The sequence below is a fragment of the Tamandua tetradactyla genome, chromosome 12, assembly GCF_023851605.1.
Source record: "Tamandua tetradactyla isolate mTamTet1 chromosome 12, mTamTet1.pri, whole genome shotgun sequence".
NCBI classification, from domain to species: Eukaryota; Metazoa; Chordata; class Mammalia; order Pilosa; family Myrmecophagidae; genus Tamandua; species Tamandua tetradactyla.
This window is the reverse complement of record NC_135338.1, coordinates 67,747,384-67,770,013: the sequence shown is the minus strand read 5'-3', so window position 1 is coordinate 67,770,013 and position 22,630 is coordinate 67,747,384. Positions and strand designations below refer to the sequence as shown.

The window sequence follows — 22,630 nt, the reverse complement described above, 5'->3', positions numbered from 1 at the left end:
CTCACCTCCTCCTCTACTGGGACCTTTCCGGCTTCACGTCTTGGATCTCTGTTTATATTTCACACTGTTTCAATTTAAGAAACTCCCTTTAAGACATTTTTTATAGATAACACTAGAGAATCTCTGACGATAAAACAAACGCATGTAAATATAACCTATTAATTTTTTATTGCACAAGCTCGAGCAGGCGTGAATTTCTTTCCAAATTGGGATTGCATTGATAATGCCTTTCTGTACCTGGCTTTTGTCACTTCTCAGTAGATTGCAACACCTTCCACAACGAGGCTGCTCAGGCCTGGAGGTAGCCGTGTGGGAGGTGCCTTGGCGACACTTGAACCTGGACTCCCAGTCCCGGCTCTGCCTCTCCTTAGTGTTACAGCTAAGCAAGTTTCTGGCCTCCCTGACTACCGCGGAGATGGCAGTAGCACCTCCCCTCACCGGTTTGCTGTGTGGGGCACATAAAGTGCTTAGAAGAGGCCTGGACCACAGCGAATGCTCAGTGAGCATCAGCCATTAGGCTTGCTGTCATTCTGCCCTAATGACAGAGTCCAGCATCCTGGTCCCTACCTCGCACCCCAGACCGCACAGCTGGATGCAAACCTTGACCCCAAGTCCTCATCTAGGTCTCATGGGCCTACCCTGTGTCCCTGCCTAACCTCTGGGCTAGTTGGGGGACCGGTGCTTTGGATCAGTTACCAAGCAGTGCTAAGTGGGATTTCTGAGTGCTTCTTCCCTGGGTGCTTAGTGACGTGTGGAAGGAGGAGGGAGAAAATTTAAAAGTAGCTTCTGTTATTTAGCCAGAGTCTGGAAACCTGGCCCCAGATCCTTTCGAGTCTCTTGCCCGTGAACTTCCTTGCCTGGCATCAGGGGCCTGGTTCCTCTGAGCTGCGATCACGGGAAGCCACCCTTCCCCCACCCCCCCGGGGTGGGGGGCAGTAGCCCGCTCATGCTTGGCAGGAAGTCCACTCCCCTGCAGTTGAGATCCAGTCATAACCACAGCTCCCAGGGAGGCTAAGACTTGGGGGCACAGCTTGGGGTTCATGGAGCATGTTGGCCTTGGGGGTGCCCATGACTTCCAGCTTTGGGTGCAGATGCGGGGTGGGGGCTTCAGTGCCAGTGGGTTCAGCTCTGGGCTGGCTCTGGGCTCTGCAGGAGTTGAACAACTACCGGCGGGCCATGCAGAAGATGGCAGAGGACATCCTGTCACTGCGGGAACAGGCCAACATCCTAGAGGCAGAGAACCGCATGCTGAGGCGCCAGCTGACCCAGCAGGAGGCAGAGGAAGAGCTGGACAAAACCAGGGAGGCCCCAAGCCTGGGTGAGGGTTTACAGGCAACCGAGGGCACTGGGGCCCCAACCTGGGCCTGGGCTCTGGATTGCAGGACAGGGTGAGGGAAGACCCTTTCCCAAGTGGGCATTCTGTTGGACTCATGCTCAGTGCCCCCAATCCCCCCTCCCCGCAGACACAGTCCCTGCCCAGCTGGTGTTCTCAGGGATGAGGTGTTAGTCTCCTGGGGCTGCCATTAAAAATTAGGGCAAACCTGGTGGCTTCAAACCACAGAAATGTATTCTCTCTCAGTTCTGGAGGCCAGATGTCCAAAATGAAGGTGGCTGCGGGGCCATGCCCCCTCTGGAGCTCTAGGGAAGAAGGTTTCCTGGCCTCTTCCTGTGGTCTCCAGCAATCTTTAGCATCAATTAGTTTGTCGCTGCATCTCTCCAATCCCAGCTTCCATTTCACTTGGCTTTCTTTCCTGTGTGTCTCCTCTATATCTCTGTTTCCAAATCTCTCTCTCTTTTTTCCTATAAAGACATCAGTCATTGGATTTAGGGCCCTGCCTCATGTAATGTGACCTCACTTTAATGTCATTATATCTGCAAAGACCCAATTCCAAAGAGGCTCACATCCACAGGTACTGGGCGCTAGTACATCACCGTAGCTTTGGGGGGACACGATTCAACCCACAACAGATTGAAACCCAATCCTGTCTCAAGCCGCAGGGCTGAGACACCTGCCCCCTGCTCTTCCATGAGCCAGCTTCCCCCATGCACCCCACCCCACCCCCAGCAGTGCCCATGAAGCAGAAACTGCTGCTGAGTGAGCTGGATATGAAGAAGCTAAAGGACAAGGTGCAGCATTTGCAGAATGAGCTGATTCGAGTGAGCTGGGGTCTTGGGGGGCAGAGGGCATGGGCAGCGGAGGGGAGATGAGACAGGAGCAGTGTCAGGAGGAGAGGTGTATGGGGAGCCGGAGAGAGAGGGAGTGTGGAAGCAAGGGGGACCAGAGCAGCAGAGGACTCAGCAAAAGACACCCAGCTGCCCATTCTTTACCCTCTACCCTGTCCAGAAGAATGATCGAGAGAAGGAGCTACTCCGCTTGTACCAGGCTCAGCAGCCACAAGCTGTGTTACTAAAAAAATACCAGGACAGGCTGCAGAAAATGAAGGCTCTGGAGGAGACCGTGTGGCACCAGGAGAAGGTAGGTGTCAGAGGGGCCGGCCTGCCGGGGGCCAGACCTCCAGGGCCCAGCCATGGGCAGGGGCAGGAAAACGTGGAGCCTGTGGGCCAGCCCTACTTCTGTGCTCTGCCCTCCAGGTGATCGAGAAGATGGAGCGGGTCCTGGAGGACAAGCTGCGGAACAGGACTGAAGCCCTCCCGAACCGGCTGCAGGGAAAACCCAGCGTGGGTGAGTAGGCCCCCCAGCTTTTGTCCCATTTCCTTGAGGTCCTGCCTCCTCAGAGCTTCCCAGCTTCAGGACAGCCTGTGAAGGAGAGTCCCACACATTCAGTTATACCTACGGGTCTGAGAGACCCAGGAACGTGCTATTCCCCAACTCATTCCAGCACGCAACACTCCCGAAGGGCCCCTGAGCTCCTACCCCTCTTCCAGGACACAGCGGGGGAGGTCTGTGATCCCAACTAGACAGAGGCTCTGTCTTCCAGGGCAGAAGCCGGTGCAGACTGGAGTGCTGGGAGGGGCTTCCTGAAGCAGCAGTAACCGACTTCTTAATGCCAAAGACCCTTCAAATTATTTCCCCACATCCCCACGTTCTAATGTATTCTGCATCTGCAAAACAAACAAACCAAACCACTTAGATTAAATCAATGCTTTAAATCAGTCGTTGGTGTTAATCCAATCCACTTAGAACTGCTGATTGGAGGTGGTTCTGAAGATCAGGAAAGAGTCAGGTCACACCATGTCAGATCAGCCCAAAGCAAAGGGTCTCTCAGAGCTGTTGTCCTTGCCAGGGAGCCCTGTGTGCCCAGCCCTGTGCCCCACCTTCCCTGTGTGGGAGTGTTGGGGGGGAGGGACTATTTCTGAAGGCCTTAAGCAAACAATGAAAGCTGGGACCGCATTTCGTGAACCCTGAGGTCCTGAAGGAGTCTAGATGAGAGGAGAAAAGTCAACTTAGGGAGGGAAACAGCTGGGGTACAGGCCTAGAAAGTGAGAAGAATGCACAGAGCAGGAAGGGAGGACAGAGCTGAAGTCCACTGGAGGACAATATATATATGTGGGGAGGGGCTGGGGGGGAGGCATTTGGGAAGATTGTTAGGGAGAACACTGGGGTTAGGTTCTAAAGGGCTTGGAAGGATAGCCTGAGGAGGGTGATCTGAGCCCACTGGCAGTAGGGAGCCGTGGAAGGCTTGGGAGCAGAGGAGGAGCAGAATAGGAGCAAAATGCCGGGGCAGATCCAGCAGAGACATAGAGGCAGGAAAGCCCATCTCATCAAATCTATGGCCTCCTTCACAGCCTTCCCCATGCTCTCAGCCCCAGGCCATCCCCTGGGTCCTACCGGAGAGAACCTGCCTGTTGACGTTTATTCTGTGCTGCTGGCAGAAAACTCGAGGCTGCGGGCAGAGCTAGATAAGACCCGCCACCAGTCAGCCCCCATCATCCTACAGCAGCAGGCCCTGCCGGTAAGAACCACCGACACGGGCTTGTGGGTGGTCTGCTGCTCAGCAATCACCCACAGCACAAGCCAAATTGAGCATCAAGACCAGGATCTAGGCCTCCTGGAGTCTCCAATTTGTTTGGAGTCCCCTGGAGTCCCAACTCTCAGGCCCTACTCTTTATCTTCTGAAATATACGTGTCTGAGAGCTTCTCCCTTACCCACATCTGGCATCTTTGGCTAAAGCAAGCCCCTGACTGACCTTTGATCCCTGAACCCTGACCTTTCACCACCTGGCTGGCCTCTATCTGGACCCAAACAGGCCTCTCTGTACTCCCTTCTGGAGCATTTCCTGGGATTGGTGCAGCCTTGGAGGGCCTTTTCCCCCATCCCAGGTGAACTCCTGGGAGTTGGGAGCAGAAGGAGACTTGACAGAGAGGCTGCGAGAGACGGATGGCACAGGCCACTGCAAATGCGCAGAGACTCTGCCTGCACAGGTGGGTGCCACAGGCCCCAAGTTGCCCTGGCCTCACTCCACTTGCAAGGCTGCTGCAGAAGCTTCTGCTCTGTGCCACCCCAAATGCAGGACATTTGGAATTACAAGGGCAGTGGGTGGGTGGGGGGCACAGGAGAGGCCTTTTCTTCAACCTAGGACTCTTAGGAGGTGAGTTCTGTTTAAAGCAAACCTGATGCATGGACATCCAGATAAAATGCATGTGATGGGTGAACCCTGGCTTCCCAAATGGATTCTTCACTTTGCAAAAAGACCCGAGTCAAAATTTCTTTCTGGGCATTAAAGGGAATTCTCTAATGCATTTTACATCAAAATTTGATGTGTAAAAAGTTTATATTACCAAAATCTGTAGGGAGAACAGCTGTGCAAAAAGCACATGCTGATTCCAGTTCTGAACTTCAAACTTTGGGAAGACGGGTTTCTGGCCCCTCGTTGAAGGCTCTGCAGTTGGGAGTTGCGCTTGGAACTCAGACCTGGTTGGCTTCTCCCTCAGCACCTCATGGCCTCCTGAGCTCACATGGTCACAGCCCCAGCTGTGGACTGGGGCCGTATGTGATCCCCACTTTGCCTACAGGATCTCCTCACCAGCACTTCAGACAAGATTAACCTCTTGGCCAAGCTGGAACGAGCCCAGAGCCGGATCCTGTCCCTGGAAAGCCAGGTGAGTGAGGTGCAAAGCTGACCAGGCTGGGCTATCATCAGGCCTCAGTGTGTGACCAGGATCAGGGCTCAGTGTGTGACCACAGCTAGGGCTAGGTCTGTGATGAGGATCCAGGATCAGTATGGAGTCAGGATCAGGACTCAGTTTATTGCTGGAACTCAGAGATGTTCCATCTGTCTCTTAGACTGTCTCTTGACAGTATACCCCCTTCCTGCCACCCTTGAGGTCCCTTTGGAAGATGTCAAGCTCAGAGAGCTGGTTCAGGCCCTGGTTGTCCCAGCTTTCTGGGGTGTGCCCTGCTGCCCACTGTTCTCCTCTTTCTTCTCGGTGTCTGCAGTTAGAGGACTCAGCTCGACGCTGGGGAAGGGAGAAGCAAGACTTGGCCACTCGGTTGCAGGAACAGGAGTATGGCTTTGAACAACCCTCCAATATCAACCCCACAGATCTACCTGTGAGTGACCCCTCCAAAGGAGCCCCTGGAGGTTCCAGGGGTGGGCTGGCAGCCAACCCACCTCCCAAGTCAATGGCCCCTGAGAAAAAGCATCCAGGAAAACAGGTCCTGGGCTGAGAGTCATAGACCTGGGTTCCAGTTCCTGCTCTGTACCAACTGAAGCCCTGGCTCCATCTCCATGTCCCCATCTGTTGAAGGAAAACAGAAAAGCCCTGCAGAGGCTACCCCATGGCAAGGCTACCCCACCTGTGAGAACCAGGAGATGATAGCTATGGATGTAGGGAAGCACACACAGGCATTTCTAGAATGGTCTGGCCCTTAAGGATGGCTTTACTCTTGGGCAGAGTAAGTGGGTAGCTTGTACCCACTCACCATGAAGACTGTCACCCAATTCCACATACCTAACCGGTCCCCATTAGCACACCCTTCTTGGGTGACTGCAGTGCTATAGACAGGTTCCCCTTTTATATGACAATTTGCTGGGGATGGGAGCATGTTGCAGAGATAAATATTGCTGGCTGCCGAAGACCAAAGATGCCTGCTCATAATTGTCCCTCAGGCTCAGCCCAGGGCTAACTAGTGCCCCAAAGCTAAGACCCTGATTTTCCCTGCTCTTAATCCATCATTCCTTTGCTCATGACTGGAGGGTCCAGGGCACCTAGAAAAGGACTGAAAAGGAATACAGGCTACCTTTGCAAACTACCTGCTGAGCCCTATGAATTTGGGGAGAAATTTAAGGTGTGACCTACAGTGGTTAGAGGGGTTTTGATGTCTTTGAGAAGTCACGGGCCAAGGGCTTTTGGATCCTCTGAGGCAGGGCTTGGCCAAGCCGGATGCCCTTGAGCAAGTCACTCCCCATGGGCCAGGTGCACTCACTTGCCCTCATTTTGCACACCGCAGAGCCCCCTGACCCACTCCAAGGACCACAGCCGACCCTCAAAGCTGGACCCATTGCCGCCCAGCTCAGAGATTAATCTCAGTAAGCCCTCGAACTCCCAGAAGGAGACCTCCCAGCCGACCTGAGCAACAGAGCAGGCCTCCCTCCCTGTGTGCTGGGAAATCTCACTCCTACGCCCTAAAAATGACTTTATTAAATTATGTAGCTCACTGACCATTCGCCTCTTTCCTGGAGCAAGGCAGCCTAAAGACCCTAGCTTCAGCCCTGTAGCTCCCTGTCTGTCCTGAGAGCTAATATCTTTGGAGGGCCAAAGGCCATAGTGGACCCAAGAAACTCTGGAGAAGAGAACTTCCAAAGTAGGGGCCAGGGAAACAGGATTTCCAGACCTCTGGAAGAAGTGAGGTCACAGAGATCAGCTCCATTGGGAGATAAGATGGAGGATGAGACTTTCTTTCCACCTACTCCAAAACATCCATAATGCCCGAAATCCCTTCTTTAAAGTTTGGTTTTTCTTCTCTAGGGAAGAGAAAGACTTGAAGCCCACCTGAGGCAGTCAGTATCATCTTAGTGTGAAATACCCTAGTGCTGGTCTGGGCTGGCAAAGCCGGTGGAGGTCAGTAGAAACAACCCCGGACTGAAAGCCTCAAGCCTGCTGGGTGACCTTGGGTGAGGCAAGCAACTTCTCTGGGCTTCAGTTTACCCATCTATCCTATGCAGAATTTGCTTTCTTTATTAGTAAGGCCCTTTACAGCACTAACATTTCATAATCAAAGATGGCTTAGGTCTGGAAAAGAGAAAGGAAATGGGAAGGAAAGAGAAAGAGAACTAAGAAGGCAAGTGCTGGGCAAAACAGAGTTTCCAAAAGAGGACTCAATCTGAAGATCTTGGCAGGAAAAGCCCAGCCAGCTGGACAGCTGTTCTGAGCTCGACTAGCTTCCTTGTCTGTCTGCCAGACTTAGACTTGGGTAAGGGAAGGGCCAGGAAGGATCAGGCACCTGTCAGGCCAGAAGTTCTGGGGGTGAAAGGGACAGAAACTGGGACCCGTGCCAGGCCATCCAAATAACGTACCAGAGACTGCTGCAGAGCCTGCGCAGGTGGGCACATCCCCCTGGGCCAGGAAGTCGAGGCCTGGGGCAAGGCCAGAAGAGGGCCAGTCACCTGCACCCCCAGGGCCAGTTCCTTGCAGCAACTCCTCAGCAACACGGTGCCACCCCCACAGGCCTCCTCCTGGTTCTGCCCAAGAGTCCAGCTGGGCCTTGGCAGGAAGTTCTCCGGACCCCACAGGGACCCCACCAGGGTTCCACCAAGCAGAGTCCACCCAGAGGCAGATTTGGCCCACACCTCTCAGGCCCCTTGGCCAGCTCCTTGTTTTTCTGCCTGATGCAGAAGGCAAGAAGCCTTCCACCCCTGGGCCTCACCCCCAGCCCCAGGGAAGCCTTCTGAGCTGGCATGAGTGTGAGTCATGGCAACAAGCGTTGCAAGGTGGGTGCCTTGGGGCCCTCATTGAGGCCCCAGGTGGGCTGCGCACCCAGGGTCAGGAGGCGTCTGCACTGAGTGGTGTGTACCCCAGGGCTCCAGTGTAAATTAAAACACTTCACAGGGTGCTGTTGTTTATTGTCTTCGTGGGGTGGGCAAGTGGGAACAAGAGATGGTTTGAAAGAGGGGTGCCTCCCTCGGCTGAGCTCAGCCAGTTCACTGCTGAGAGCCAAATTTGTTCGCTCAGCAGCTTCCACCTGGTCAGAGCTGAGCAGGAAGGGGCAGGGCTGGGGGACAGAGGACTGAAGACGCGGAGAACCCCGCAGCCCCCCATGCCACCCAGCCTTCCTCCGCCCCACTGCTGGAGGGTGGGGTCCCCCCTCGGATCACGCCTGGGGTGGGTCCTGTTCGAGGGGCCGGAAGGTGAAGAAGATGGGTTTGTCCGGCATCAGGATGAGGTTGAATGTTGTGCCCACGTCACGGAGATGTTGGATTTCAATTCTGAAGTTCTCCAGCATCTGCAACAGAGGGTGATGGGCTTAGCAGAGAGGAGGGGAGTCTGTCTTGGGGGGCTTTGCCTGTGAGTTGAATTGAGGTGCTCCAGGAATTCACTGCCTGCTCCTCCTTTAACCTTCACAACGCCTGAAAACCCACCATTAGTGCTTTGTTCCTGTGGTTTAGGCCCAGACCTTAACAAGTTTCTACGAAACCCCACTGTCAGGCGATGGATGGCCAGCGGCCCCAAGGGCTGATAGGTGCACTGACCCCTAAGAGGAAACAGCGCGGGGCTGGGTGGAAGGGTGGGGTAAGTGATCGGGGACAGCTGTACCCCGCCTAGGCCCCCCAGGGTTTGGGGCAGAGAGGGAGTAGAGGGTTGGCGCCCTCGCTGTGGGCCAGGGCCGGCCTGGGGTGCCCGGGTGTCCCCAGCCCCACTCACATAGATGAGTAAGATGGTCATCTCGAGCTCAGCGACGCGGCGGCCCAGGCACTGCCTCACACCCCAGCCAAAGCCCAGGTTCCGGAAGTGAGTGACATCCTTGTTTTTGGTCAGCCAGCGACTTGGGTCAAAACTCTCCGGGTTGAAGAAGAAGGTGGGGTCCCGGCCCATGGCGTAGGTGGCCACCTGCACCAAGGTCTGGGGGTGGGGTGGGCAAGGGCTGAGAAGGCCCCACCTCCCACTGCCTGGGCGTAGCACCCAGCTTGCCCACCCCCCTGCTCTCCCAGTCCCTCACCCATGCCTCCCTAAGCCAACACCCAACCCACAGGATAACCTTGAACAAGTGTCTGCCCCTCCCCTGAGCCTCGCCCACCACATGGGGACGGTGTCTCTGGCTCCATGTCCAGCAGATCTAGGGATGGCTGAAGACACAAGCCCTAGGGATTGTCCTGCCCTGTCCTCAGCCCCAGAGAACTCCCTGAGACCAGGCAGCCTGTGGGGTCTACCTCTTGACCCCAGGTTCCAGCAATATTCCCGAGATGACTGTCCTCTGTGCCCACCACTCTGCCCTTCAGTCAACTCCCAGCTCCGGGGAGAAAGACAGAATAGAAGCCCGATGGCCACCATCCATATGCAATTGCCATCTGCCTCCCACCTCCTCCGTTGGTGACCGGCAGAGCCTGTAGCCTCCTACTGCACCTACCTTGGCAGGAATCTTGAAATCTCGAAGGACCAAGTCATTTACAACATATCTCTGCAGGGTCACGGAGATGGGGTGGAGTCTGTGAGAGGAAGGCACTCAGAAGTTCATGGCCTCAGAGCTGAACACGGGTTGCCGGCCCCCCAGCCCCCAGCCCCTAGTCTGGCATCCCAATGCCAGCTGCAGTACCCTGGAGAAATCTGGAGGCAAGAACTGAGTTCTATGTCCTCCTTCCCTTCCCCAGCTGTCTTCAGGTCTCTTACTTCCTGCCACCCATCTCCTCCACTAGCATGTCTTTATAACCCTTTCCCCTGGCCCTGCCCAAGGGGTCAGAGAAGTGGGGGGTGGGGGGGGGGGTGGAGGACGGGCACAGGGGGTGTGGACTCGCCTCAGAGTCTCCTTGATGCTGGCTTTGAGGAGCGGAACCAATTTCAGCATCATGCCCATGTCTTCCTGGGCCTGGCGCCGGGCTGCCTGGACCTCTGCCCGCAGCATCTCCTGCACTCTCAGGTTGCGTGCCATCTCGTACAAGTTCCACTGCAGTGTCATGGACGTCTGGCAGGAGGTGCGGGGGTTGCACGAGACCAGGAGGGCCAGTCACTCATCGGGTCCCTTGAGATCCGTGACCCACACCAAAGTTTCATTTCCAAGAACCTGCCCCCCACTCTCAGCCCAGTCTCAAGAGACCACCATCAGCAAAAGCAAAATTCAAAAGGCAAATGTCCAAGAAGCCTTTCTCCCTTCCCAGGCAGGAATGTCTCTGCCCTCACCCCTCATGTCACCAGAATCCACCCATTTCCCCAGCCAGTAGTGTCACCTACATGGCCAATGCCGTCACCCAAAGAATTCCAGAGGTTGGTAGAGACCAAATCCTACTTCTGTAATGTTTGTACTCCAAATGACTCTGCCATTCCCTTGAAAATGCCTTGTTAAACAACTACCCCTCTCCCCAGTATAACTTCCCCAAACCTTAGCATTCACCTATCTCAGCATAGCTTAAAGTAAAGCTCAAAGATACTGAAATCAGAACAACAGAACTTTCTCTGTGTGCAATTAGCACATGACATATACTGAGATTAACCAACTAATCTCAATGTCAGCCGGAGCTGTGACCATTAGCCTGTCACTGAAGGTGTGAGTGACCCTAATCAAACCCCACCGTCCCAGATTCCTCAGTGATGACAAGCTAAGCCCATTTGAGACCCCAGCCTGCCTGGGGCAGATCTCCCTCCTGGGAGAAAAGGCACATGGGTTGTTGGCACATTTTCTTACCAGGGACAATAGTTTTGTCTAAAAGGCTTGGACACCCCCTTCTTCCTTCCAGCAGAGGCAATGATGACAAAATGTTACCCCATCACTTCCTAGCTGAAAGTCCTTCCCTGGCTTCCCAGAACCTCCAGGTGGAGTCCAGAGGCTCTGACTGACTCAGCAGGCCCCTCAATTCCTGGTCCCTGCCTACTGCCCCTCCAGACACCTCCCTGAGCCGCCTCCCAACAGGTACCTGATACCCGGATACCCTCAAAGCTCCCAACACCAGGAAATCTTCCTCATGCCAGCAGGCTTTGCTCATGCTGTTTCCTGCCCTGCAATTCCCTCCCCCACCTAGGAACCAAGATCAAGATGCAGATCAAAGGTGTGTAGTTATCTCTGTAGCTCCAAGACCTGACACAGAGTCGGTACACAGGAGGTACTTGTCGAACAAAGTTCACTAAGTTACTAGCTGTATAACTTAAGCAACTTGCTTAACCTCTCTGTGCCTCAGTTTCTTCATTGAAAAAGTGGGAATAAGAGTGATATACCTCATAGTATTGCTTGTGAGTATTCAATGAGTTAAAAAAGCTTAGAACCTTGCCTGCCATGTAGTATGTACTCAATAAACATTACCTAATAATAACAGCTTGTTTGGCACTGAGCATTTTTGAGTGGTCTTTTCTACATAGCTGACAATAACCTGTGTTTAAAACATGCCCCCTCAAAGCTACCTGCAGCTGTCACGGGGACCAGAATTCCTCCAAAAGAGAATAATATGAAGATATTACCTACAAAAGAAGGTTGTTAGTCTATGGGGGCTTTGACATAAGCTTCGCCCCAGCCCTGAATTGCTCATCCTTCTCTTTCCTCTGGGCAACATCTTTCAAGACACGCATTTCTGCTCCCCTCCAGAGCATCCTCCGGACCTGCAGAGCCACTTTCGCTCCCCCCCACCCCCACCCCGTCAGCTCCTGGCACGTTCTCCGCCGTCTCAGCCCCGGCTCCACGGATGGCAGTCCTCTCATCACATCACATCGCTTCTCTCAGCTATTTGAGGACATCTTGAGCCTATTTTATTCATCTTTATTGGCTCAGGGCCTGATTCGCAGCTAATAATAAATACTAACTAGATAATCAACCCTCGCTGTCACATCATGGAAGAGTTTAAGAAACTGGAAATAGGGCTGGCACTCGGGACAGGTAAATTCCGACGTTCAGGAAGGGAAATCTGGGGGCACGGGCGCTGGCTGCGGAGAGCGCGGGAGGAAGGCGCCGGGGCAGGATGAGGGTGAGCGGGGAACTCAGAAAAGCCATGCCAGCCCCAATCGAGCTGGAGGCGTGAGATGCTTCAGATGCTTCCTGCCTCCACACAAACTTTGAACAACCAGCAGAAACTGGCAGAAACATCTTTCTCTTTGGGGAGATGGGAAAGTTTGAGAAATAGAAAGTGACAGGGTGGCGGGATTAAGTGTTAACTCCACTGAATGTTATGCTTGGAAATAACTGAGATGTGGAACCCTGTGTTGGTATCTGTTCCACAGTCTAAAAAAAGAGCAAATAAAAAGACGATGACAATTAAATATAGTGCATAATCCTGGCAGGATAATGTAAGGGAGGGCAAAAGGTTCAAAAGGACATTATCAGGACATGTGGGGGGAAAATGGAATATAGACTGTAAGCTTTGTATCAATGTCAAAATTCTTGGCCTTGATAACTGTACTTAAGACGTTTAGATGAGGGAATATCTTTGTTCTCAGGAGATAGTACAGGGCAGTATTAAGTGTTCAAGGGGCATGATGTGTGTAACCTATACTCAAGTGTTCAGAAAATGGACTGATAAATAGAAGAACAGATGGATTGATTGATGAATAGATAGAATGATATGGCAAATGTGACAAATGTATCTGGGGGATGGGGTGTATTAGAGTATGAGTTTTGTATTATTTTTCTAACTGTCCTATAAGTTTGAAAGTACTTCAAAATTAAAAGTTAAATAGATAGAAAGAGACATACATACATACATATAGATGTACATGCCCTAACCCCAGAACTTGTAAGTGTAACCTTATTTGGAAAAAAGCATCTTTGCAAATATAATTAAATGAAGTATCTTGAGTGGAAAGCATCTGGACTTCCCAAGTGGGCCCTAAATCCAATGACATGGGTCCTTATAAGAGAGAAGAGGAGACACCGAGGAGAAGGCCGTGTGGCAGTAGAGGTGGAGAGTGGTGTGATGCTGCCACAAGCCACAGAACTCCTGGAGCCACCAGAAGCTGGAAGAGGCCAGGAAGGGACCTCCTCTAGAGCCTTTAGAGGGAACCTGGCCCTGCCGACACCTCGAGTTGGAGTTTTGATCTTCAAAATTGTGAGAGAATAAATTTTGTTTGTTTTTCAGCCACCCCGTCTGTGGAAATTTGTTCGGGCAGCCACAGGAAAGTAACACGGACACTGTGGAGTGCTGAGGTCTGGCAGGCAGAGGAGGAGAGCCAGCCAAACGACCCTGGAGGACAGAGCCCAGGCAGATCCCACTGGCCTCCCAACTCTTCTGCGGTCCTGGCTGCTTCACTCGCTCTGAATGAGCTGTGTCTTCCCCTCAGAGGCTAAGGCGCTGCAGCTGGAATGATAAGGTCCCCTGTGTGCTGGGCGCCCACAGAACCAGCCTCCAGAAGACTTTTCTCCTCTGAAGGACCCCATGGAGAACCGGGGCCTCGTCATTTCTCACGAGCAAAGGAAAAATGGCTGGCCACCCCTTCACCAGGTCCCATGGCTGAGCTGACTTTGACCTCCCCTCCTAGGAGACTAGTATTTAGGAAGTGGAGCCAGGGAAGAGGGATGCACCACACATGATAGGACGCCCCAAAAGAGTGAGTTCCAGATGCCAAGGTAGCCTGCTGGGGAGGGGCATATGGGCCCAGGTGGGCACGACCTCGCTGTGTCCCTATATGACCTCGCTATCCTCCTACATGACCTCACTGTGTCCCTACATGACCACTCCATGTCCCTACATGACCTCCCCGTGTCCCTACATGACCCTGCCATGTCCTACATGACCCCACCATGTCCCTACATGACCTGTCCTTGTGCCTACATGACCCCGCCGTGTCCCTACATGACCTCACCGTGTCCACACCTCCCGCCAGCAACTCGGTAATGTTGGCCTTAATGTCCTCGAAGGGAATCTTCTTATTTCCCAGGAGGCAGTAGAGTATACCAGGGTAATTGCCATTGAAGTCTCTTTGCTGTTTCATATCCCAATACAAGTTCTGGGTGTATTTTTCAGCTGTGGGGCAGGAGAAAGAAATGAGAGATTCCCTGCAGGTTGGAAGGAAGGAGGGCGATCTTTGTACTTTTTAAGCTGACATCTCCCTGGGCACTTTGTACTAAGCCCTTCGGATCTGTTTTTCCATTTAAAAGTCTTGCTCACAGCCCTATGGAGTAAGCAATAAGGACATTGAGGCCCAGGGACCTTAGTTACTTGCCCGTGGTCCCTTGGAGTAGGGGTCAATGTGGGATCTGACTCCAGGTCTGGTGCCATCGCCACCACCACTCAGTCCATCCACCAACCTCACCGCAGTCACTCTCTCTCTCACCCAAGTCCTAGTCTTCTGTTCCCAAGCACAGCTGGTCCAAGACATTGGTTCTTAACCCACTGGGATCATGGGCCACTTTGAGGAATGTGATGGACACCTTTGATCTTCCTTCTTCAGGAAAATCTAATCATTCCCAACAGGCAGGACCCGGCCCCCATTTCCAGGGGTTCTGGGACATGCCTGCTGCCCCTCCCTGCTCACCAGAGGTGGGTGACCTACATGGCAAGTCAATGCCTCTGATATAACTTGGGATAAAGAGGCGGCGCAGGCCTGGGGCTTCCAGCTGACTCTAGCGCTCCCTCCCAGGCCTGGGTTTCTTACCCATGAGGTAGACAAGGCTCTCCCAATCCCCATACCTGACTGTCCAGAGGACTGCCAGAAGAGCTCTTACCTTTATTGAAAATTGTGTCCCATGCAGCCACATGGTCCCTCCAGGTCTTGGTCCTGAGCAGGCGGAACAGGTCTGGGGGGAAGCTGAGCATGGGGACACTGGTGTGGAACATCTTGTATACGGCATCAATGAACTGCTGGGCCTCAGGGTCCACCATCTCCTCCAGCACCCCCAGACGTTCCCCAAATATGACATTGGAGATGGCTGGGGGTAGGGGGTGTGGAAGGGCAGGAGACAAGAGGCAGAGGCTAAGGATCCCCTCCACCCCAAACCTGAGCACCTCAACTTTCAGGGACTCCCACCTACCCAACCTGCCTTATAGGATCTCTTGCATCCAGTAAAGAAACTGAGGTCTATATCCCAAAGAACTGAAAGAGCAAGACTGGGGAAAGTGGCCCTTGCAGCAACCACCCAGGCCTTTCAGGAGGGGCATGTGGGTGGGAAGCAGAGTCTCCAGCAGAGCCAGGGGACAGTCCAACAATGGAACTGCTCCCCTGACCTTCCAACGACAACCCCAGCAGCCCCTGGGCTTTCCTCCTGGGAAGAGAGTATCCTCATCCGTAAATGAATGAATTAGCTAAATGCTTTCTGAAACAAGTCACATTGGAGACTGGGGGACATAAATCCCTGGGTATTTGGCCATCCAGGGCACAGTCTGACTGAATCTAAGAAGTCACAGTAACCCATGTTTTCCTGGGTCATGAATTTGAATCCTGATTTCATACCAAATCTCCTGCAGTGACCAGTGCTATTCCCAGTACCTTTAGCCCTTCTGGATAACCTTACATGTCCTCAATACCCAACTCAGATTAACCGCTGAAGCCTCACCCCTTGTGCTGGATTGAATTTTGTATCCCAGTTTGGACATGTTCTTAGTCTTGGTCCACATTTTGGCAGGTGTGGACCTATATAAATAAGATTTCTTCAAGATGTTACTTCAGTTAAGGTGTGGCCCCACTGAGTCAGATCGGGCTTTAATCCGGATTACTGGAGTCCGTTATAAGCAGAGTAAAAGTCAGATGGAGAGCAAGCTATGGGGAGCAGCCAAAAGCTGGAAGTCAACAGAACCCAGAGGAGAAAAGGGAAGACACTGCCATGTGCATTACCAAGTGGTAGAGAAGCCAAGGAACCCCAAAGATTGCCAGCCAGCCAGCCAGAAGACACCAACCCCGGGAAAGAAAGCCTTCTAGTCTCTGAAACCGTGAGCCAATCAAGTCCTGTTATTAAGCCAACCCATTGTATGGTACTTGTTTTAGCGGCTGGGAAACTAAAACACCTCCCTTCACAGCCTTCCAAGGTCTATGGTCCAGGGGAGAGAGACCTGTTGATGGAAGGGCTGAGCCAAGCTCAGGCTTTTGGAGGATGGTCAATGGGAACCTCTGCTTTGGGGACCGTCATCCCCATAGCATGAATGCCAGGTGAGAGAGGGTTGGCAACTTCCCATGGTGGAGGATGTGATCAGGAGCTCATCCCAGAAGCCAATCCCAGTGCTTCTGCAGGGTCTGTCCTGGGTATCAGGGTGGGAGAGTGGACCCTGAGTTCTCCCAACCCCAGGGCTCCCAGGTGCAAGCCCCTTACACTCAAAGGCGAAGCGGAACAGGTCATCACTGATGTCCCCTGAGAACTTCCCGGAGCCCTGCTGCTTAATGCGCCGGTGCAGGACACTGATGAAGTCCTTAGCTACTGCTTCCAGCAGAGGCACAAAGTTCTGGATGGCCTCCAGAGCCATCACCTCCTGGTTGAGGGCCACCCGGTCTTTCTTCCAGGCTCTCGAGTTCCTGAGAAAACACAGACCCTCAGGCCCTCCATGGTCATAGACCCCAAGACGGGCAAACACAGAAGAGCCTGGCTCAGCTCTGCCAGAGCTCAAAGCACCCAGTCCTCCCTTCAGGGCCCCAGGCATCATCTTCTACCAACATCCTCTGCCTCTCAGCTCTTCCTGCTTCCTCCTGGCCTGGGAGAGGAGATAGGAAGAAAGGGGGCGAAAAAGGATAAAACCCCAATCCCCCTTCACTCCTGCTGCTGCTGCAAGCCAGGAACTCCTATTCTTATAACCCTTTAAGTAATTTTCAGGCCCTTCTATGCCCCCTCCCCTTCCTCTTGGCCAAGGCACACCTGCTGCTATTCAAGGGCCCTTCCATGTCACCTTTTTCTGACCCCTGCACAGACAGACTTGACCTGCCTCTCCTCCTCTGCACCCCACCGTACCCCTTTACTCACATTGGCCGGGAGGCTCTCAGGTGCTCAGAATGAATCATAATCCACACTTCATAGCACACACTTGAAAACTGATCCACACAGATCCCTCTTCATTGTTTTCAGGTATTTTGTTTATGAGAACGTTATTATAAACTCACCACCTAACGTGAAAACTAGGGACTTAACAGTCTTTAGACCTGCCCACCTAGTCCTCCCGCATCCCCTCCCCCGCCTCCCTAGCTCAGGGATCACCAACCTGAACCCCTTGTTTTCTTTTATGTATAGTGTTTCGGTTTATTTTTATCTATTCTACATTTATTCCTAAGGCATACTTTTAGAAAATGCGTGATTGTTTTTAGCTTCTTTAAAAAGCTGTCCTGCTTCTGGGGACTTGCCCTTTTTTCACTCAATTTCATGTTTGCAAGCATAACCCACATTATTGTGGGTCCGTTCATTTGGCCCATGTATATCACCATTTACTCATTCACTGATAGTCAGGTGGGTTCCTGGTTCTTGTTACTATGAATACTACCATAAATATTCTAGTACATGCCCCCTAGGGACATATGCAAGAGCAGAACTTCTGGGTCACGGTATGTGAACATTCATCTTTAGGAGGAATTTGCATCTTTTGTGCAAAACAGTGGCACAAGCTTACGCTCCCTCCAGAAATGTATGAGCGTTCCAGTTGCTTCCCATCCTCACTAGCACTTGATATGGTCGTATTTTAAATTTTTGAAGAGCAGTCGAGTGGAAAATGGTACGCACTACACTTAATAACGCTGATTGTCCATGTGTCTCAAGGCCCCTTTAGACCATGAGAGACTCAAGGTGATGGGATCCTGTGCTACTCATCATTGTACCCCCAGCGCCTGGCACAAGGCCTGGCACACAGTGGGTGTTCAGTCAGGTAAGACAATGAATAAACCGATCAGTGAGAACTCTGCTAGGTCTTTTCTTCCTCATTAAGTCCTTCAGCTGAAGGTTGTCAGGGCCATTCATTATCACCATCATTGTGTTTTGAAGGCAAGCAGATGGCAGAGATTTGCTGAGAGACCCCAGCTAGAACAGGCAAGGCAAGCCTGGACCCAGCCCCTCATCCCTAACCTCTACCGTCCCCACAGCTGTCCCTCCGCTTCATCCAGTTGCAGGGGATGGCCCAGGACTCACTTAAACAGGACCCCGATGGGTCTGTTGTAATGCTGGTGATAGGCAATCCAGGGCGGGACGAGATAACGTTCTGGGTTGGGACCCTCAGAATTAAAGAGAATGGCCACATCTTCAGGGTCGATGATGAAAATTGAGTCCAAAGTGCCAAGCTTCTCCCTGGGGTGTCAGGGGAGAAGGGGTGGGATGTAAGGATCTGAGCTGGGCCATCTGAATGGGGTCTCAGCACAGCCACCTTACAGTTAAGGGTGGACACTCCAGAGTCCAGGCTGGGGTTGGACTCTGGTGCCACAACGCACTCGCCGTTTGCCATGAGACCTGAGGCAAGTCCCTTACCCGATCTGAGTGTGTTTCCTCTTCTATGCAATGGAGAGAAATATGGTACCAATCATGCAGGGTTGCTGAGGGATGAACTGGTAAGAGGTGCCACAGTGATAAGCACTGTGACAGCTTTGTCATCATCCTTACCGTCTCAGTCACTGCCACCAAACCCCAGCACATGTCCAAGTTGAGCCCCACCCCTGCCCCCCACTAGAACTTTCCATGGACCTTCATGTCCTCCATCCCACACTCATTCTTCTTTTGGCCACGCCCTCAGCACCCCCCCACCCTCTCACCCACCTGCAGAGCTCAGAAACATGGCCCATTTGTCATGCCATTACAGAGGTGACCCTGCGCACCGTGGAAGAATATCAGCTGGCCCAGTCTGGGAGTGACTCGTCAGGTAGCCCATCTACTGGGACCCCCCAATCTCCTCTAGGCTACAGGATGGAAAATCTGGGAGCGGCCACCCAGCCCCCAGGAGTCAGGCTCCCGACAAAGCTCTCTGTCGCCATTAAAATTGCAAGAGCACATCAGGCCCCAAGTATGGATCTACCTGAAAAAGCATTTTGAGGACTCGCTAGTAAAATAGAACTGTTGGGAAACAGCAGAAAATTCCACTTCTCATTTGTATCCGACTTCTAAATAAGAAAGCTAACTCAAGATAGATTATAAGGCAAAAACATAAAAACACACAGGTACAAGCCCGTGCTTCAGGAAAGAGGGGAGTGCGTGGGTAAGACTCAAGGTGATGGGACCCTTTCCTACTTATCATTGGACCCCCAGTGCCTGGCACAAGGCCTGGCATGAAGTGGGTGCTCGGTAAGGTAGAGACAGGAAGAAAGGGGGTGAAAAAGGATTCAACCCCTGATTCACAGGGCAGTGACAGTCCTCCCCCAGTCCCCTCTGCCCTCATAGAAAATGCCCTCCGGTGTTTTTCCTGCCACCACGTGTCCTCCCAGTCCTAGCGAGTGCTCCATTCCACTCTCCTAACCCCCCAGCTCAGCCAAGTCCTTGAACTGCTTTTATTATTAATCCCACTTCTGGGACTCCAGCCCAAGGCACGGCTCTGTCACCGGGCAGCGATGACGCTTTCATCTCCGCTTTGGGTGTAAGCTAAAAAAAAAAAAGGACAGTTTTAAAAACTGCCTGAAAAATATGGCATCTCCAGTCTACGAAAGACTATGTCACCTTTTAAAATTCTATCAAGGAAGAGGGCAGGCTATGGTGGCTCAGCAGGCAGAGTTTTCGCCTGCCATGCCGGAGACCCGGGTTCGATTCTTGGTGCCTGCCCATGCCCAAAATATATGTACTAAGAAAGAAGTTTTCAATATATTATTGTGGGGCAACACCAAGCAGTATGTATAATATTATCAAAGTTGAGATTGGACCTGATTTCAGTCTTTCATTTATGTTTGTCTGTATTTTCTAACTTGTTCTATGAAAAACAGGATCAGTTTTTGTGTTAAGGATAAAACTCTATGAATGCTGTATTTTAAATACCCCATGATTTTCCCGTAGTTTACGGTTTTGGGGCTAGAAGAGTATCATGAGGGCGCACGGGACTGGAAGCCAGACAATCCGGGTTCCCAGCCCTGACTTTGGCAAGACCCTTCCCTTCCTGCCGCAGGCCTTAGTTTCCCCATCTCTAAAATGGGGTTAATAACACCCACTTTGAGGATTTGTTGCAAGGCTCAGATGAAAGTGACTCAAAGAACAGAAAGGGAGTTGGTAAAAGAAGGGAATCATACTTGTTCTTACAGGGGGGCATCAGAAGCCAGGAAAGAGGATGGAGGAAAGAAGTGGTGACAGCAAGTGGTCACCATGAAGTCAGGTTGGGGACAGAGGCATTGATAGCTTAGGATATGCGCAGAGAGGAGGAGAGAGACTCCCAACCCAGGCACTCAGCCCAGGGGCCCTCCTTGCTTCCAAAGCAGCAGCATAAAACAGCCACTTAGACTTCAGAAGAGGTAGTAGGAGGGGAAGGGAGTGACTCTGACCTGTGAGCAGCAGAAGCCAACGCAAATAAGCATGGCCTCCCTCCCCCACTCTACCCCGGGACAGCCCACCATTCAGACCTGTTCCCTTACCCCCGGCTCCCTGCAGCCTGAACCTTTTCACAACTGTCCCACTAGACTTCTTTACATTGATAAAGACCTTTTTGCTTAAAGTAAAACCCACTGTCCCCGCTTGCCCCCCCTCCCTGCCTCCCACCCGGCACCTAAACTGCCTCCCTATCCATCTCAACTGTGCTGTCAGGAAGGGACCCAGCTGTGGCTTGAAGGTGGCTAAACCAGGGACAAGGAGACCTCTCACCCATGGCAGCCCTCAGACTTTGGAGGTTCAGAGGCCAAAGCCCCAAGGCCTTTCCTCCCAGCTGGAAGCCAGGCAGATTCTTGGGAAAGGGAAGCGTCCTACCCAGGCCAAAAGGAAGGGGCAGAATCAGCCCCTCTGGAACCACACAGGGCCCAGGGCTGAGGTCCACACTCTGGCAGGACGGGGAGTTAGCTGGATGGCTTGGGAAAGATTCCTAACCTCTCTGAGCCGCAATCTCTCCTAGAATCACAGGTAAGGATCATAAGCCCCCCTCACAAGGCCTCCTGAGGTTAATGGATATGTAAAGGGTATGGGGCCTTGGGAGGGTTGAGACCTCAGGCTTGGAAACTGAACCCACAAACTGGGCAACCTTTCCCTTCGTCTGCCACTTCCCCAGACCTCAAGGAAATCACATCAGAAGGTGGCTAGGAGCCTGGAGTGGGAGGGGGTCCCTCTGCCTCCCCATCCCACTGGCCCCCACCCCTTGCCGGGCTTACCTGTAAATGGGACCATACTTCTGGAAATTCTGGATGCTGCGATAGTGGACTTTATGCATGCCTTCTTCCCTCCAAAAATGGTACAGATTCAGCCAGCCATTGTCACCCCAGGAGGGGATCTCATCAAAGGGGCGAGGGCTGTGAGTGGAGGTGCTCGCTCCTCCTCTAGCAGGCACCCTGGGGTATACGGGCCCCTCCCGCAGGGTGCTTAGGAGTGGGTGGCAGCCTTTGACCAGGACGGAGCACTGGGGGAGTCCCCTGACCAGCATGCTGTCCTTACTCCACTGCAGCGGAACCTGCTGGGGCAACTCTGGCCCCAGTCCCCTGTCCAAGCTTATATCTCCGTGCTCAAGGCTAAGCAAGGAGCTGCAGTGGCGCTTGGCCTCCTCCGCCTGCTGGCTCCAGCCCACACTCAGCCCCTCCCAGAGTCGGAATGCAAGGCTCCTTACGGAATTTCTGCAGTCACAGAAGCTCCCCAAAGAATAAGGTGACCCTGGGTCTGAGTCCTTGGTCCCAGCCCCTGAGAAACCTGCCCTCTGTGCCCATTGGCTACCTGCTGGTCCCTGCAGTGGGGCCCAAGGCAGGTATCCATCAGGATGTGTGGGCTTGAGGGGTGACAAGGGCCACAAAAGGGGGTCCAACTAGCCAGCTTTGGCGCAGCAAATTGTAACCCAACTATTTATGTATGTGATTATAAACTGTTTTCCTATAGTTCGCTGAATTTTAAAACTCTTTTTTCTGCTGGTGAAAAAAAAATACTCTGTATTTTCTGAAAGTTTTGTTATTGGCAGATATTGCTATTATTACTTTTAAAGATACTGCTATTTGAAATAAATAAACAAACAAATGAAATTGCAGTCATATCTACTCATTTTAGAATTCTGAGAATAACAGGTAGACAAGAAAATTTATATCTCCTACATATTAAATGTTGAGTGAAAGAAACCAGACACAAAATAAAACACAATGTTGGATTCCATTTTTATCTAGTTCAAGAAACAGCAAAATCCGTAGAATGAGCTGGGATTCAGCACCAAGGGATTGAGAAAATCTTCTCAACCAAAAGGCGGAAGAGTGAAATGAGACAAGATAAAGTGTCAGTGGCTGAGAGATTCCAAACAGAGTCAAGAGATTATCCTGGAGGTTATTCTTATGCATTATATAGATATCACCTTTTTAGTTTATGGTGTATTACTGAGGCTGGAGGGAAGTGCCTGAAACTGTAGAGCTGTGTTCCTGTAGCCATGTTTCTTGAAGATGATTGTATAATGATATGGCTTTTGCAATGTAACTGTGTGATTGTGAAAACCTTGTGTCTGATGCTCCTTTTATCTACTGTATGGACAGATGAGTAAAAAACATGGATTAAAACAT

The 22,630-nt window shown here is 52.2% G+C and overlaps 2 protein-coding genes across 5 annotated transcripts in view; one reads left to right on the top strand and one right to left on the bottom strand.

Annotated features, from left to right (window-relative positions):
• The window catches only part of CCDC33 (coiled-coil domain containing 33), a 103,768-nt gene extending 97,144 nt beyond the window's left edge, over positions 1–6,624 (top strand). Inside the window, exons 12-20 of one of the 4 annotated variants that reach the window (XM_077123800.1) lie at positions 1,153–1,318; positions 2,066–2,157; positions 2,345–2,476; positions 2,593–2,683; positions 3,748–3,914; positions 4,283–4,384; positions 4,976–5,062; positions 5,400–5,513; positions 6,414–6,624. In XM_077123800.1, the coding sequence (XP_076979915.1) occupies positions 1,153–1,318; positions 2,066–2,157; positions 2,345–2,476; positions 2,593–2,683; positions 3,748–3,914; positions 4,283–4,384; positions 4,976–5,062; positions 5,400–5,513; positions 6,414–6,536 (1,074 nt within the window). In that variant the 3' untranslated portion in view covers positions 6,537–6,624. The remainder of the gene's footprint in view (positions 1–1,152; positions 1,319–2,065; positions 2,158–2,344; positions 2,477–2,592; positions 2,684–3,747; positions 3,915–4,282; positions 4,385–4,975; positions 5,063–5,399; positions 5,514–6,413) is intronic. The other 3 variants (XM_077123799.1, XM_077123803.1, XM_077123801.1) reach the window with 3 other exon arrangements.
• A 1,380-nt stretch (positions 6,625–8,004) lies between these two features.
• On the bottom strand, positions 8,005–21,680 carry CYP11A1 (cytochrome P450 family 11 subfamily A member 1). Its single transcript, XM_077123804.1, has 9 exons — positions 21,257–21,680; positions 18,126–18,281; positions 16,335–16,534; positions 14,757–14,960; positions 13,895–14,055; positions 9,913–10,079; positions 9,528–9,606; positions 8,825–9,022; positions 8,005–8,405 (listed from the first exon to the last, which is right to left on the bottom strand). Exons 1-9 carry the CDS (start codon positions 21,523–21,525, stop codon positions 8,274–8,276), a joined length of 1,566 nt encoding a protein of 521 aa, XP_076979919.1. The 5' UTR covers positions 21,526–21,680; the 3' UTR covers positions 8,005–8,273.
• Between the last annotated feature and the right edge of the window lie 950 nt (positions 21,681–22,630).